The sequence below is a fragment of the Mesoplodon mirus genome (assembly GCF_964341445.2).
Source record: "Mesoplodon mirus genome assembly, chromosome: 11".
Classification (NCBI taxonomy): Eukaryota; Metazoa; Chordata; class Mammalia; order Artiodactyla; family Ziphiidae; genus Mesoplodon; species Mesoplodon mirus.
The window spans coordinates 14,162,717-14,181,145 of NC_138987.1; the positions used below are offsets into that span (position 1 = coordinate 14,162,717).

General features: G+C 38.3%; 1 protein-coding gene across 3 annotated transcripts in view; it reads right to left on the reverse strand.

The window, feature by feature from the left end:
• Window positions 1-18,429, reverse strand: part of KITLG (KIT ligand) — a 107,649-nt gene that overhangs the window by 30,014 nt on the left and 59,206 nt on the right. For all 3 annotated transcript variants that reach the window (XR_014295396.1, XR_014295397.1, XM_082636876.1), the window contains 6 exons: window positions 14,244-14,414; window positions 12,349-12,508; window positions 11,828-11,911; window positions 3,121-3,230; window positions 2,372-2,439; window positions 1,036-1,112 (listed from right to left, as the gene is read on the reverse strand). Coding sequence is in view for 1 of the 3 variants with exons in the window: in XM_082636876.1 (XP_082493002.1) it covers window positions 1,073-1,112; window positions 2,372-2,439; window positions 3,121-3,230; window positions 11,828-11,911; window positions 12,349-12,508; window positions 14,244-14,414 (633 nt within the window). In the remaining 2 variants the exon portion in view is untranslated. The remainder of the gene's footprint in view (window positions 1-1,035; window positions 1,113-2,371; window positions 2,440-3,120; window positions 3,231-11,827; window positions 11,912-12,348; window positions 12,509-14,243; window positions 14,415-18,429) is intronic.

Below are 18,429 nucleotides of genomic sequence, written 5' to 3' on the forward strand. Positions count from 1 at the left end.
ATAATCGGGCAAGTAAATGATCCTCTAACCACGAGGGAGTGCAGGGGAAGAACTGAAGATTTAGGAAAATGAAAGAACACTACACACCACTGTAATAAATGGGGGTTCGTGAGCAGAAGAGAATTAACAGTGAGTTGGCGGAAGTACAAATGGGAAGAGCATGCATGATGTTGGATCAAGTGAGCGCCACGCAGGGTGCTCCCTGCACCACGTCTGCAGCTTGGGCATTGAGAAAGTAGACAGGAGAGGAGAGAGGAGGTATAAACACCAGCGCCCTCTGGTCATGTTGTCCTAGTCTCCCTTCTCCCCAGGCCCTTCACAGACCCACACAATCACAACAGGTTATCTGTCCCCGATTTATAGTCAGTGTGTTCTGGGCTCTGGACTGTGATGAGGCACGAGTATTACCAGTCATGTGGCAGGTGGCACTTTACCTTGACAATGTCCCTCTCCTACTGTATGGGATTTTGACTTTTTCTACTTTTCCTTAAAATAGCAGGGCAATGTTTTTGATTTTCGCTTGTTTCAGCATTTAACAAATGAGATACTTTCCCTATTGTGTTACAGTAATCACACCTAATTGAAATTGGTTTTATTTATTCTTCCTCTATTAATAATATTTTATTTTAGTCCTACTTTGCCCCTTGTCTAATTTATTTTCTGGCCTCAAAAATAGGAAACACTCAGAAATTCCCTGGTGGCCCAGTGGTTAGGACTCCATGCTTTCATTGAAGGCATAGGTTCAACCCCTGGTTGGGGAACTAAGATCCCCCAAGTCCCAGTGGCACAGCCAAAAAAGAAAAAAAATAGGAAACACTCAACTGTTAATGCTTTGTATATCTCCCATACAAGATGAATCCACTAAACTGGAATAATATTGCTTGCCTTTCAAAACTTGAGAATGCACAATTCAATTATGTAACAGCTTCAGCTAACATACTGACCCCAGCTTGATAGAAGACTTAATAAATTTTGGTGTCTAGGATGCTGTATAGTTCTTGGTTATATCTTTTCGCTTGAATTCTTAAAACTTACCAATGTACGAAAGTAACAGTGTTGATACAAGCCACAATTACACTTCTTGAAACTCTCTCTCTTTTTCTTGCAACATACTGAAAAAGAATAAGAAACATGCTTATTTGCATTTAGACAGAGATTCTGAAGTAACCATGATCTGGGCATTGTAAAGGGCAGTTTTTATTTTTCTGTAAATACAGTAGCAAAAGATTGCAAAATTGAGTGGGAAGCTTACCTTCATACTATTACTATAGGGAAGAGGGAAGACTTCATCTGCTTCCACACAGTCTCCCCAAGTAGTTAAAAACTTCTCTACGCATATGCAGATACACATACGGAAAATGCTTATATGCACTTAATTTGTGAATATGTACACATGCAGCATGATAGAAGAGAAAATAACATGCCAAATGAAAACTATAACTGAATGTAAAATCAAAGCATTGGTCCTGGAGCAGTATGGGATAGGGTAGAAAAGTGATCAGCGCCAGCCACCATAAGTGGCAAGGTCTCACAAAACAGTTTTTGTATTTGGCTTTGAAGAAAATACTGAGTCGGTTGAGAAAAATTAAGGGCTCTGAAAGCCAGAGTGAGGTCAAATATATGAATATGCAAGAGAAAAATCACTGGAAGTATCTTGACTTGGAAGTGATATTAAGAATGGGGTTTACAGGGCTTCCCTGGTGGCGCAGTGGTTGAGAGTCCGCCTGCTGATGCAGGGGACATGGGTTCGTGCCCTGGTCTGGGAGGATCCCATATGCCACGGAGCGGCTGGGCCCGTGAGCCATGGCCGCTGAGCCTGCGCGTCTGGAGCCTGTGCTCCGCAACGGGAGAGGCCACAACAGTGAGAGGCCCACGTACTGCAAAAAAGAATGGGGTTTACAGAAGAATGAGACAAAGGTGGAGTTTAGAAAGGCCGAGGAAAAGAAAGATTCTGTGGTAGCAACTCAGTCAAGACATAATAAAGATATGGATGAAGATAATGACTATTGCCAAAGAAAGAGCTAAGCATGTCTTGGCTATAGTGTGGAAAAGAGGAGAATAAGCAAACGTGCGTCCCGAGCTCCATGACCAGGAACGTGAGCAAGATTCTGCTGTTTATAGAAGTAAAGAGAGCAGAGATGATACCGTAAGAAGGGTTATGAAGACAATTATATGAAGGTATTTCCCAAGTAAATGGAGATGTAGGATTGAAGAGACAATGAGAGATCAGAAATGTGGATAAAACTTGGAAGACATCAGTTGGCAGCTGCCATCATGAGAGTGAAACACTTCTTAAAGATGTTATGAGCACATGCACGGTAGGTGAAGTGGCAAGGCCAAGCTTATGCACACATTTAGTAAAACAAAATACCTTATCTCATTATCCTCTTCATTAATCTGTATATTTTCAACTGCCCTTGTAAGATTTGGTTGTTTCTTCTGGGAAAAGAACAGTGATATATACATATATTGTAAAAATATCAATATATCATGTACTATTTAAGAGGTAAACAGTCTCCACCTCTATGTTTTCATCAGCATGCAGCATATAAAAATACTTTTGCAATAAGAAATTATGAAAAATGCACGGTTTTATCAACTCAGCATTTTTAGGATGTTGAAAGAATAATAAAGAAACTGAAAGATTTAAATAGTAATCAAAAAGACATTTCAAAAAGCTGAGTTGCAATCATTTCGCACATTTAAAAATTTTAGACAGGCTTCAAGACAGAGAAGAAAAGAGTAGAAATACAGAATAGCAGATCATACAAATGGCTGGTTTTAATCAAATCATCATATGATTTTTCAGCATATTTCTTCCTTTTTATATTTAGTTCAGGCTAATAAAACCAGTTTGCATTTTCTTATGTATGCATTCTCAGCTAGAGGGGTGGTCTTCAAAGCATAATGAGGAACGGGGGAACCTTTCTAAGATGCACGATCTGTGGAGGTTATGAATTAAATCATATCCCATCTTATTGTTTTCTTGGTAGGATCCTTTCTTAGAAAAGGGCAGTTTGTTAGCTAATCACTGATGTAATATAGTATGAACAAATAAATATATAAAGTTCAGAAATTTTGTGATCAAAGGGAAAAAAAAAAAAGAATAGCAACACTTACCTTCCAGTATAAGGCTCCAAAAGCAAACCCAATTACAAGAGAAAAGAATGCTGGCAATGTTACGGCTGCCCATTGTAGGCTGGAGTCTTCAATGGGATTTGAGGCCTTCCCTGTAAGTTAAACAGTACAGTGGTGAACACAGTATATCCATGCCAGAGGTTTTGCTCTTATCCTGTGGTTGTTCCCAACTGTTTCCGAAATGTACTCTTGACCTATCTGTTTAAAATATTTAAAACGCTGATTTTCCTGCTTGCAATACAAGTCCATGTAGTCTCCAAAAGATACAAGTTGAAAAAAGAAAGAAACCCGACAGACAGAGGGCTATTTGACTTGGTTAATACAGACCCATATGGAACACAGATGACATATACCTGCAAATGATTTATATCATCAAGCAAATCCATCTTCCATGCCTTTATCTTCTAATATCTTCTCACTTTCTCACACTTCACATCTTGCCAAGAAATTTTAAAGAAGACATTTTGCAGCCTGGATCAAGGTCTGGATGCATGCATCAGGCTGTGTTTGGCCTGCCTCAAATATTAAGTTAATACCCGTACATTGTGGTTAGAGTACTTTTAGGGACCTCAAGTTTAGAATTATGGTGTCTCCTCATCACATCTTCAGCTGACATTTATTGGATGCCAGGTAGGGCCCAGAACTGTACCATGGAGTAAAGGTTTGAATTTTCAGACTTCCTGTGTTCGAAAGTCTGAGACTACTGAACATGAAAGAATGGCTGGAAGTACCAGTGTCCCCTTAAGCTGACTCTAAATATGTAATTTAGTGAGAGAGAAGACACACACATGAGTTTAACTTGGGACACCTCCCTTCACCCTGCTTTGCTCTTCCGTGAGAAGCAGAATGATTCAGGAATTAAACAACACATCTCCTCCAAGTGTCTCTTACTCCCAACACAAAACTTAACATTTTGACAGATTTTTCTGTCTATCTCCTTACAAGGAACAGCTTAGTTGTTTGAAAACATTGACACATATGTGTCAACTTATAAGAGCTAAACTTTCAGTTTTCTTTTGAAGATGTAATACAGTTAGAAATTGTACACTTTCAACAATCATATGATCAAAATGTAAGCCAATCCAAGGGAAAGTGACTGTTTTGGGCTATGATATTTTGTAATGATACTTGGGTACTGTGTCAGCCTATAGTCACCTATTTAACATATAAAGTACCTAAAGTACATAATATAAAAGAACCAAACCACTGTATGTGTATCAGCATTTAAGATGGAAAAATAAACTCACAGATTTAACCAAAGAGGCAAGAAACAAATGTTATCTATAGGTCTCAAAACAGTAAGTCTCTGTGTGTGTGCTGGGGTGGAGAATGTGGGGGGGATGTAGTGAGTCATGGGTGTCCCTTATACTAAGGGACATTGGGTAAAGTGGAATCTTCCATTCACGTAACCATGAATTACTTCCTTAAGACTAGAGTGACAGGGCTTCCCTGGTGGCGCAGTGGTTGAGAGTCCGCCTGCCGATGCAGGGGATACGGGTTCGTGCCCCAGTCTGGGAGGATCCCACATGCCGCGGAGCGGCTGGGCCCGTGAGCCATGGCCGCTGAGCCTGCGCGTCCGGAGCCTGTGCTCTGCAACGGGAGAGGCCACAACAGTGAGAGGCCCACGTACCGAAAAAAAGAAAAAGAAAAGACTAGAGTGACAGCTCTTTTGGCCCACCTCACATCCTATATAGCCCCATGGGAAATATGTTTTAGGCATCTTAAATTAAAGCTCAACATGAATTCTATCACCAAATTGAGCCTTAGTTATAAAATGGGATTTGGTATAACTGAAGTAATACTGTTATTCCAATAATATAGCTATTTTAAGGGTTATATAAGATTATGTGTACTTGTCAGGGATTTTACTACCATTTATTAGGTGTTTTCTATGACAAAATGGATTTGGAGTTAACACGCAATTCCGACCATTTTAGAAATGCTTATATCATTATCTGTAAATAATTTGGCTGTTTGTGTTTATATTCCAGTGACATGTTTGAATTCTCCTTGATGGCCAACCCACGATGGCCCACACTGTCTATTGGGATTGCTGGCATGTGATTATGATTTGGCCAGGTGACATACATAGACATATACAGAGAGAACAAAGAAAGCTATTAATATTTTGTCCCCAGCTCCAATGGAAAACTAATGAGCTAAGATGGTGCTATGGAGAACTCCATTACCTATGTTTGGGCAGCCAGATGCCCCAGAATCAAGGCAGCTAAAACCCTGCTCTTCTTGTTCTATCCAAAAGCCAAATCTTGAATTGCATCGATCAGACCAGAGGAAAGACCACACCCACCAGCAATAAGCAAAAGGAGCTTACTACAGAGTCAGGTATTCTGGGATCCCCACTCAAAATCTTTCTCAGGTAGGAGGACAGCCCCTGAGGGAGGTGTTTCTTTAGAGGCTAAAGAAAGCTCACCTCCCTCTACCAGAGCACTGTGACTTTTTAACCACTTTAAACTTCCACCCCTAGGACTATGGCCCTGAACAAAGTTCTGGAATCTGACTAACACACAGCAGCAGTCCTCCGGCAGGAGAGAGGGAGGGAGAAGGGAGGGGGTCAGACCCACAGGAACTGAGCCTCCCTCCCACAGAGGTGTCACCTCGCTTTCCTTATTTCTCTTGTTAATGCAAATGCAAAATTTCTCTTGTTTCCTTATTTCTCTTCACAGCCAGGCCTTGGGTTCTCTTCAGTGATCCTGCCATTTCTCTTCCAGGGAGAGAAAAATGGATGTTATCAGAAAAGGCCTGCTTACGCCTCCAGGGCATGACTCCCAGTACTTACTACTGCGGCTATCAGCCAGGGATCAATGAGATCTGAATTATGTGCCTCAAGGCCCATATGAAGGGTATTAGGGCCAAAGCTTTTCTTTTATGAAAAGATCGCCCCAGAAAGTGTATGGGGTGGTGGAGCTCATCTGGACAGGATTTGAGTAATCCCAAATTCCTGGGTTGTTTTCATGTTAATTGTATCTCATTATTATCAAAGCTGTCCACAGTTCAAAATTTGTGGGAACTGATTTGTGTGGTTTGACTAATAACATCAGACATCTGTACAAACACAGAACACAAAAAACTGTGCAACAATTTTGCTGAACTCCTTTGTAGAGTGAGTCTGCTTATGGGGACCATGTCTATGAACATGGCTCTCTCCTTGGTCCTTAAAAAGTACGCAACTCAGTATTCTCCCTTGATTCAGATTCAAAGCTCACCACAGGCTTGCCGGCACTTCAAAGCTCATCACTGACCCAGCCTCGGTGCTAGATCTCATTGTTCTAATAATTAATGATGAACATATACTATACATCAAGCCCAGCTCCAAGTATACATGTGCTAACTAATTTAAAACTCACAGAAAACCTGTGAAGGAGAGATTATCAACCTCCATTTGATTGAGGAGTCCAGAGAGATTAAGACAGTTGCCCAAGGTCACATAGCTAGCCAAGGTCTAGAGCTGGGATATAAACACAGGCAGTCTGACTCAAGACAGTCTAGAAGATGAGTAAGTTAATGCCAAAGTAAGGATTTTCTTCCCTATCATTTAAATATACTCTCTGTAAGGATCTCAATCATTTTAAAAACATCCTTTTAGCTTGGTACAAAGGATATTACTGTAACTTTGAAAACACAGTTCCCTTTGGATAACTTATACACTTTTACATTATCCCATGATTTTCCCTTATAAGCTACAGAGAGGGCACTTAACACCTCTGAATTCCTCCTCCATATGCACTGGTCCTCTGGCCAGCCTGGCCACATTTGGGGTCTGTCTTATCCCTGAAAACTAGCATGCTTTCTTCAAATTTCCCTGACCCTACTCCTGAAAAAGTCTTACCTCCTTTATGCTGCAACTAAAAGCTTTTACATACTTCTAGTATACATATTATATTATAATATAAATAATATATATTATAAAATACTATGACTATTTTTATTTGTGTCTGTTTCTCCTATGTGAACGTACACTACATAAGAGCTAGTCTTGTGCATGGGTATCTAAGTGCCATATTCATTCATGAGTGACAACACCTGGCCAAAAACTGATTATGCAAGACCCATATTTTTTACAAAAAGGAAGAAAAAAGAAAACAAAAAAGAAGACTGGTCATTCATGTTGCAATTTAAAAAGTACCTATAAACTCAGAGGTACAGGACCAAATAGGTGTTTTATATTCAGTTTGTCTTTTAAAGCAAGTAGAAAAGATTTTTTCTTCCAACCATGATTATAGCAGATTAGCCTTCCCAACTTAAATAATTATTATACTAAACAAATTATACGAGGCAGCTATTTTCAGACATCAGCCAAAAGGCAGTCCAAGAGTGTAATCCCCGAGAAAGGAAAAAACACACGTGGTAAGGCTCACGATTGTCCTGATTTTCTGGCTGGGAGGCACCTTCAGACTTAGTAGTCTCACTGAGGGAATTAGAGAATGAAGTTCAGGGTTGCTGCCCTAGCTGGAGTTTGTGAGGCAGGGTTACTTGTGGGAAAGGAGCTGTGCAGAACAGGAGCGGTAGAAGTCTCTGGAGGAGTCTCGTTAAGTCATTGGTTGACTAATAAGCTGTACAGACACAGGGAAAGACTTCACAAAACCTGGCAATAAACAATGCCCAGGAAGCTATGACTTTAACAGAGACCCTAGCAGTCAATTCAGAGACAAAGGAGTTCTGACAAGCAAGAATGGAGAGATTTTCCAGGTACTCAAGAAACATCTCAGAAACTCCATGCCTTAGAAATACAGCTACTCTCTCGCCTCCCTCTAAGAAAGCTTAAAAACATGACTGGGAAGGAAAATAAAGCTGATCTGCTAGGAATTGAACTGCCTACCAGAAAAAAACTCAAAAGTCTCTGAAGGAATGCTACAAAATCCAGATATTCAACAACATAATATCCATAATATCCAGCATATGTTCAAAAATTACTAGCCATCTAAAGAGAAATGTGACCCATAATCAGGGAGAAAAAAAATCAGTTAATAGAAACCAAGCTGGGATGACCTACATGTTGAAATTAGGAGACAAGAACTTTAGAGCAGCTGTTATAACTATATCCAAGGGCCAAAGAACAAAATATTGTTATAATGAATATGCAGGTGAAAAATCCCAGCAGAAAAGTGTAAAATATAAAAAGAATCAAATGGAAATTCTAGAATACAAAGTACAAACTTAGAAATGAAAAGATACACTGGAATCAAACCTGCAGACTGTATACCACCAAGAGTGAACCCTATGTAAACTATGGATTTTGGGTGATTATGATGTGTCCATGTAGATTCATCGACTGTAACAACTGGACCACTCTAGTGGAGGATGTTGATAATGGAGGAGGCTATGGGTGTGTGGTGGTAGGGGGTATGTAAGAAAATCTCTGCACCTTCCCCTCAATTTTGCTGTGAACCTTAAACTGCTCTAAAACAGTAAGGTCTTAATTTAAAAAAAAACTTTAATGGCAAAATGAAAATTTACTGGAAGAAAAATTTAGCAGATTAGAGATGCCAGAAAAGCCGGGGAACTTGAAAACAGATAGGTTGAAATTATTCACTTTGAAGACTAGAGGGAAGAGAGGTTGGAAAAAAAAAAACTGAACAAAACCTCCATGATCTGTGAGACTGATATTATCAAATTGCCTAACATATGTGTGATTGGTACATGTGTGATTATACATGTGTGTGATTCCTCTCAAAAGGAGCTGAGAATGAAGAAAAAAATGTTTGGAAAAATTATGGCCAAATTTCCCCCAAATTTGAGGAAAATAAGCTTGCTTGACAAGCAACAAGAAAACCACTCCTAGGTGCATCTTTTTTAAACTCCTAAACAGAAAAAAATTTTGAAAGGCAGAGGGGAAAAATGATCCAGTACATACAAGGAAAAACATCAAAGAAATGCTGCCTGCCTTTTTGTGAGAAACAACAGAAGCACGAAGACAATGGAGTGACATCTTTAAAGGACTCAGAAAAAAAAATTCTTTTAACCCAGAACTCCATGTCTAGTAAAAATTACCTGTAATACTGAAGACAAAGACATTTTTCAATTAAAAGAAAAAAAAATTGTTTTGGTGGCAACAGATCTGCACTACAAGAAATGCTAAAGGAAGCTCTTCAGCCAGAAAGGAATTAACACTAGACAGAAATTTGGATTTACAAGAGGGAATGAGGAGTAACAAGAAATAATAAATATGTGGGTAAATATAAAAGATTTTTTCCCCTTCTTTTACTTCTTTAAAAGACATATGATGGTTTAAAGTAATAATTTTAAGACTGCATTGTGGGGCTTATAACCTATGTAGATATATATGTCAACACAGCACAAAAGATGGTTGTGGGCAAGTGGAACCATCCTGCTTCAAGGTTCTTCTATTGTTTCTGGATGTGCTACAACATTAACTCTAAGTAGAATGTTACAAGTGAAGGTGTATGTAGTAATTCCTAAAGCAACCACAAAATGACGTCAAGAGGTGCTGTTGAAAAGCCAACAGAGTAATTAAAATAGAACACTAAAAAAAAAAAAAAAAAAAAAATGAACACAAAAGAGGTCTGTAAAGGAGGAACAGAGTATCAATAAACAAATGGGGCCAATAACAAAACGGTAGACCCACATCCAACCATACCAATAACTGTACTAAATACAAATAGATGAAACACTGTAATTAAAAGTAAAGTACTAGATAAAATAGCAAGGCCCAACTATATCCTGTCTACACGAGATGTACTTTTAAAATAAAGACAATATGTTGAAAATGAAAGGAAGAAAAACGATATACATGAAAACAGTAACCAGAAGAAAGGCTGGCTCTACTAATGTCCGACAAAATCCACTTCAAGACAAGAGCTCTACCAGAGTTAATATGGGATATTGCAATAATATATAAAGGTCAATTAATCAGGGAAGGCATAACAATAATAAATGTATAAGCACCTAATAGTAGACCTGCAAAACAGAAGAAGCAAAAAACTCAGAACCAAAAGGAGAAATAACCAAATCCACAACCAAAAGGAAAGATTTTTAATGTCCCCCTCTCAGTAGGTAATAAAAAATTAGACAAAAAACTTAATAAGGATATAGAATATCTAAACAACACTATCAACTACTTGGATTAAATTTGAGAAGACTACACCCAAAACTTGAATAATACTCATAAAATGTCTCAATAAATTTCGAAAGATTACAGTGTATGTTCTCTGACAATAGTGGAGTTAATAATAAGATATCTAGAAAAAAACACATGTTTAGACAACAACCCACTTTTATATTACCCATGAATCAAAGAAGAAATCACAAGGAGAATTAAAAGAAGTATCTTAAAGGTATGATAATGGAAACACAACATATCAGAATGTGTAGAATATAGCTAAAACTGCTTTTAATGAAATTTATACCTTTAAGTGCTTATATTAGAAAAGAAGAATGGTTTAGAGTCAATGATCTACTTTTTCTACCTCAAGAACTTAAGAAGTTAGAACAAATTGAGCAAATTAAACCCAAAGTAGAAGTAGGGAAATAATAAAGATAAGATTAGAAATCAATGAAATAGAAACAGAATTTAAGAAGACAAAATTTCTTCTTTGGAAAGATTAATAAAATTCATAGTTAGTAGGAAAGACCTTAACTGACTAACATACAAAGTGTCTCTTCAAAACTTTTCAGATCCAATGTGTTATGTGATTCAGAATTTTAGATCTTAGAAGGTTTAGTCCTGTAAATATTGTATATTATATAATATTTTCAATGAGGTCTGGGTAGTACCCTATAATCAAACACATTAATATTTCCTAGTGAAATGCATAGATATTCACCTTTAGAAAGATAAATATTATAAATAGCCTCATCACAATTCAGGTCAGGTTTTGTTGGCAAAAATTCCAAAACAAATTGGATTTTAGAGCTTTTTCTTTTAATTTCTGAATTGTAGCATTGCTATTGTGGATTTGTATTAAATTGATTACTCCTTTTTACAGAGAGGTCTTTGATGTCCTTGAACATATGAGAGTGCCCCATTACTAAGTCTTAAGGGATGACTTTCTTAGCTAAGATCAAAGGATGAATTTTTTCCTCCTACAGTTGCCATGAGGCTAGAGGATCAGGATATTTAGTAAATCCAATGACCTTTATAGTGACCTTTGCCTACATCTGAAAGAAAGACATTAGACTTCCAGGTAACTGGGCTCTTCTTCACCACCGAGGACAGAAATCTCAGAGAAAGAATATTCTCCCCCAACATGTAATTTTATAGTAAAATAACAAAAATCATCAAATTTCCAAACACACAATAGTAAATAGTGATATAGACAACAAAACAGAAAATATCCTTGGAATTTTATAAAACCAGCACTTGTATTTTCCATTTTAAAAGTCCATTTTTGTCAGGCAAATTCCATGTGAAATATATTTTAAGTCAACAATGAAAAAAGTTCATAAATCATACATCTAAAAGTAATTTTATGCCTTATTTAAAATAATCTTAGCAGAAAATTTATTGCCCCGATTAAACTTTATCTCTAGCTATAGGGAAATCCAATTGCACAAACCTAATATTTAATTCTCAGGAAGATCATAACAGGAAGAATAGCAACAGAACAGCGTTAATAGTAATGATTGTAAAAATTTCCTTTAAAGCCCATGCAATACTCCTACAGATGCTAATTGGAGCCATGCATGCATTGAATCAGATACATGTACTTACTATTACTGCTACCGCTGTCATTCCTAAGGGAACTGGCTGCAACAGGGGGTAACATAAATGGTTTTGTGACACTGACTCTGGAATCTAAATAGAAAGCAATAATGTGTCAGTGTTGCATGGTGATTTACATAAATTACAGAGTCCTCAAAAGGTGAAGTGCAATATCAGAGTACTTTCCAGGTCTGCTTCCCAAATCTAGATTATTCAGATTTGAGAAGGGGACATTAAGAAGACTGGAGGTGAAGAATAATATAATTGTACATTACTAGCAAATATCAGATAAAAATATGACTATCTCATCTATTGTTTACTCATGCACAGTAAGTGTTGTTTTGGCTTGAACACCAACAAATCTACAACTGTTTGTTTCTTTCATGCCACTGATATTTGCTTTTATATTAGACATACACACATCTTTCCCTAGCTACACATATATTTGAGTCAAAGGTAGATTCTTACCTATACATGTAAGATTCAAACTTGCTTTTTATACTTGTATTAGAAATGCTTATATGTCTTACCCTTTTCAGGACTTGATGTTGAAGACATCACACATTCACTAGTTTTAGAAGCCACCATCTTCAAGTCCTTGAAGGCATCAATGGATTTATTAAAAATTCCAAAGAATTTTTCAGGAGTAAACAGCCTAGGTTCTGGGCTTTTAGATGATTTTTTTACATTCTAGAAGAAGAAAAAAAATAGGATTATATTTTTCAAATAGTCTATAGATTTAACTGATGTCAAGGTAATAGACTATAAATGTGTCCTTGAAAGATTCAAGTGAAACGGACACTTTTAGACAACTGTTTTAACACATATAATTCAAATTGGTACTGCAGGGTAAATGATCCCATCCAGGTCAGTCTGGGGCTCAACTCTGGATAAAAGGAAGAGGGTGGTGGTGAGGGTGAGAAAGGTGAATACAACATCATAACAATGAAATAATCCTAACAACAAATTACAGACACTTTTCTTTAGAGATGCTCATTAAAATTATTACTCCTCATTAAAAAAAAATACCCCTCCATTAATACATGCTCCAAATAGCCAATAATTTAAAAGTCTGATGATAATAAGTACTGGCGAGGACATGGAGCCGAGGGGTCTCTTATAAATCACTGGAATGCCATAAATTGGCACATTTGATATTATCTGGTAAAGTTGGACATGTGCCCATCCTGTGACCCAGAAACTCCACTTCTAGGTAAATACTCTGAGGAAGCTCTTGCACAACTGCACCAAGAGGCATATAAGAAAGTTATTCCCAGCAGTGTTTATAAACCCTTACACCGATAAACAGGAGAGTGGTTTAATAAACAGTGGTATATTGAATCAATGGAATGCTCCATAAACAGTTTAAAAAAAGAAAAAAAACTACAGCTTTATGCATCAGTGTGGACATATCTTATAAACATAACACAGAGTGAAAGAAGCAAGTCTCAAAAGAATAAAAAGAGTATGATTTTCTATAAAATCCTCCAAACAAGTCAAAGCTCTATTTTAGGAATTCATAAGCACATGATTATCTATAAATAAAAGCAGGTAACGATAAGAGTTAACACCTATGTAGCACTTACTATGTACTACTCTATGATTAGTAAATGGACATTCTCTGGTATTTGGAATGCTCTTCCAGACATTGCCATTTACTGACCACCTAACTCATCTTTCAGGCCCCAGTGCGTATGTTATTTCCTTCATGATACCTCGTCTAATATACCCTACTTTTTGTGATCTCTACTTCTTATCAATGCCATTAGCACACTATTTGTACTGATATGATTGATATAAAAAGAGATGTTAACTCTAAGAGATGTGCTCATCTTTTTTTTTTTTTTTTTTTTTTTTGCGGTACGCGGGCCTCTCACTGTTGTGGCCTCTCCCGTTGCGGAGCACAGGCTCCGGACGCACAGGCTCAGTGGCCATGGCTCACGGGCCCAGCCGCTCCGCGGCATGTGGGATCTTCCCAGACCGGGGCACGAACCCGTGTTCCCTGCATCGGCAGGCGGACTCTCAACCACTGCGCCACCAGGGAAGCCCAACTCACCTTAAAAATTTTTTAATTAAAAATTTATAGGGGCTTCCCTGGTGGCGCAGTGGTTGAGAGTCCGCCTGCCGATTCAGGGGACACAGGTTCGTGCCCCGATCCCGGAAGACCCCACATGCCGCGGAGCGGCTGGGCCCGCGAGCCATGGCCGCGGAGCCTGTGCGTCCGGAGCCTGTGCTCCGCAACGGGAGAGGCCACAGCAGTGAGAGGCCCGCGTACAGCAAAAAAAAAAAAAAAAAAAAAAAAAAAAAAAAAAAAAAAATTTATAAATCAGAAATCTCACAAATATGCCCCCATCCCAGCCATGACCAATCAGCACAAGTTTTAGAGAAGAGTAATAAAAAGCAATCCCAATGAATACAAAGTTACCTCAAATGAGTGTTCTTCCATGCACTCCACAAGGTCATCGACTATTTTCACAAGTTTGTCTATGATAGAGTAATTACTCAAGCCTTCAGAAATATTTGAAAACTTGTCCAGAAGATCAGTCAAGCTGACTGACAATTGTTCCACCATCTCGCTTATCCAACAATGACTAGGCTGTAAGAAATTGAAAGAAAAGAAGATAAAGCACCTATTTTAAGTACAGGTGGATTACCTGTGGATTACCCTTCAAAGCCATCAATGTTTCAGTCATGGACTCCCGGACAAAGGATTTCCTTATATCAGAACAGGTTAGTTCTTATGTTTTGTTTAACTCATACCTAACATCTGTTTCAAAATTTACAAATGCATAAAGATCAGAGGAAACTGTTGATAGTAAAGATTTTGCTCTTCCATGGAAGTAAAATTAAGACAAGAAGAGCCAAGACAGAGCCCTTGACAAGGTTCAGATACTAATGGAATTTAAAAGAACTTCAGGCCCAGAGGAAACTACAAAAAAACTATTGTGGGAGGGAGTCCTAGTCTTCAAGGAACTTCCAGTCTTTTGGTGAATTGGAAAATGAATCAGTGGATTAATAATAGCTTATTTTTCTAAAGACCTTGATAGGTTTCAAGGCTTCTTCATAGATAAATTCCCGTGCATGTGGTGTTTTTTTTTTTTTTTTTTTTTTGGCAGTACGCGGGCCTCCCACTGTTGTGGGCTCTCCCGTTGCAGAGCACAGGCTCCGGACGCGCAGGCTCAGTGGCCATGGCTCATGGACCCAGCCGCTCCGCGGCATGTGGGATCTTCCCGGACCGGGGCACGAACCCGTGTCCCCTGCATCAGCAAGCGAACTCTCAACCACTGTGCCACCAGGGAAGCCCCCCGTGTGTGTTTTTTAAAAAAAAAAAAAGTAGCCCTGGTAGAATGTGGTCTGAGAGAGAAGTACATTTGCCTTAGTGGCAGGACCTGCTACATAATTTGTGGGGCCAATGGAAATGTATTTATTGCTTAAAAACATGTTCAAAAAAATGATTAAGAGTTTCAAGATGGCGACAGCAGAGAATGAAACCAAGCATGGAACCCCCTGCCCATGAAGCCAGACCTGCCCACTGGTTAGAAGCTCAAGCCTTGGAGTCAGGCATAACTGGGTTCAGTTCTGGCTGAGAGACTCCAGACAAGCTACATAAATTCTCTGAACCTCACTTTGCCTCTCTACGGAATGAGAATAATGGAAACAAGGTAGTTTTGAGGAGATGAGGTACATAATTTGAATGTAAGTTTCATAAAAGCAGTATTTTTATAAAATCTTGTTCCCTACAGTGTCTCCTGGGGCCTAGAACAGTGTCTATCATATGGGAGTTGCTCAGAAACTACTTGCTGAACTGATGTAGGTGTGATTTAAAAATGAATGAGAGGGGCTTACCTGGTGGCGCAGTGGTTAAGAATCCACCTGCCAATGCAGGGGACATGGGTTTGAGCCCTGGTCCAGGAAGATCCCACCGGCCGCGGAACAACTAAGCCCGTGAGCCACAACTACTGAGCCTGTGCTCTAGAGCCCGTGAGCCACAACTACTGAGCTTGTGTGCCACAACTACTGAAGCCCACGTGCCTAGAGCCTGTGCTCTGCAAGAAGAGAAGCCACCACAATGAGAAGCCCACACAATGAAGAGTAGCCGCCGCTCACGGCAACTAGAGAAAGCCTGTGCACAGCAACAAAGACCCAAAACAGCCAAAAATAAAAATGAATGAGAAAAAATACTCCATCATAGGGGTCCATGTTTTTCTGGAAAGGGCTAGATGGTAAATATTTTAGGCTTTCTATGCCAAGAGGCAAAAATCAAGGATATTGTGTAGGTCCATTTATACAAGAGAAAATAAATTTCCACAAATTTTTTTATTACAAAGTTTAAAAGGTAATGATTATACTTGAATCTAATTTCTTTTGCATAATAATTGAATTTAGGTCTTCCCTGGTGGCGCAGTGGTTAAGAATTCGCCTGCCAATGCAGGGGACATGGGTTCGAGCCCTGGTCCAGGAAGATCCCACATGCCGTGGAGCAACTAAGCCCGTGCACCACAACTACTGAGCCTGAGCTCTAGAGCCCGCGATCCACAACTACTGAAGCCTGCGTGCCTAGAGCCCGTACCCTGCAACAAGAGAAGCCACTGCAATGAGAAGGCTGTACACTGCAACAAAGAGTAGCCCCCGCTCTCAGCAACTAGAGAAAACCCTTTTTGCATGTAGCAGCGAAGACCCAGTGCAGCCAAAAATTAAATAAATGAATAAATAAATTTAAAATTTTTAAATTTAATTTCTTTTGTAATACAGGTCTACCAGTAAGAAGAATGGAATGCTTTATTTTGGGTCAACATTTTGCTTGGGGTTAAAAGCATTCTCTATCACCAAATAGACTGTAAATGTTTATCTGTAAAAAACAAACTCAGCTGCCTGTCCATATAAAAGTAGGCAGCAGACTGGATCTGGCCTATAGGGTATAGTTTGCCAACCCCTGCTATAAATGGCTGTGGCTCAATAAAGGTTTAGATTATTAGGAAAAACTTCTTAGTATGTTAGAATGGATTATAATTTTTTTAATTAATGTGACATCACTTAAAATATAACAATTGGTCATAAATTCACATACTTGGCATACTGTAACGTTATCTTCTCTCTTATAAAGATCTTTTAAGTAAAGGTCCTGATTTATTTTTTTAACTCTGTTAAAATGTTATAGTGAGAAAAATAAGATAATTATTGGCAAAGATAAAATGGTCTTGGCTTATTAAGATCCTAAATAATTTTAAATGACTCCTATTGCAATAAAAATGTTGTAATCAGAGAGAGTAACTGATGCCATGTAAAACGAATAAAACCACTAAACTTTATTTCTTTACCTACCAGCAGAATATATCTGTGGGGGAAGGTGGAGTAATTTATGTATTCTAAATTATACAAGAGGGCCATTTTATATTTATTTAACAGAACAGTTTTAATTAATATGATTCAGCTGAAAGGGAAACTGGCTTATCTACAGATAGGTAAGCTGCAATTTCTGGAAGCATTAAATGCCATTCAAAACTTTTAGGGAGTGTTGGCTCTGGCTTCAGATAAGTAGAATAAACAAACCCCTAAATGGGAATTAGTTCAATTAGGCCATTTCATTTGACTCATCAACCAAGTTCTCAAAGACTGTGTTTCCAAAACATGTTGAGAATGAACTCTTTGTTTTGTAAAATTAACGCTTATCTCAAGCATATGCAAGTTCATATTTGCATCATTAACAAGTCTCTTTACAAGCTGTCAGTCTTTCTTTTGGGGCTGACTGCTCTCCAAGTTTCCGTCTGTTTAGACAGTGATAATTCCCTTTAGATAGTCAGCCCTATCAGCAAGGGGCAGATTTCCTAGGATATAGGAAACAGCACATTCTGTAAATACTGCCTTAATTGTACTTATTCGGTAGAACAGCCTTCACCAATACGTTCATTCCGTTGAAACTGTGCAAATTTTTCCATGGCAAGCAGATCTCAGGTATTAATCTTTTCAAACTCTGTCCTTGCTGCACTTTGTGAATAAGCTTGCCTGTCCTCTCAGATCCTCTGATGTGTAGGAACCAAAATCAAATTCCCTTGTTCTGAACTAAGGTCCTCCTTTTGTTTCTGTGGTCTCTGCCTTAAATTAACAGGTTGGTTTTTTTGTTGTTGTTGTTTCTTTTTGGTTTTGTTTGTTTTTTGTTGCGTTTTTGTGGTTAAAGCAGAAAAGAGTTTGTTTATATGTTTCTTATTTTTAACTGGGAACGCTGGGGTACTTACTGCCACTTCTGTTTGTCTCTATTTTCAAATGAGCTCTATGTTTACATTCCATATTCAAGTTCTTATTTAACTATGACTACTCGCCCCATGGCCACCCACCCTTGTTTTCACATACCTAATCAACAGTCCAAGCAATCAACTTTTCCGAGTAACATTTTCAATCCTAAACCTCTAATTTCTTAGTTAAATCCTGGAAATCCCACAGTCTAATCCTAGCCCAATATCTGCCCTTTTAGAAGGACATTGAGTCAATGTCCAATTGACTCAAAAAAATTGAGTCAATTTTTATGAAAAATTCGTTGATATTTGATATAAACTTCTGGACTACACTGCTGAAAAATATATTTCTAAACGTCTTTTTTTTTTTTTTTTTTTTTT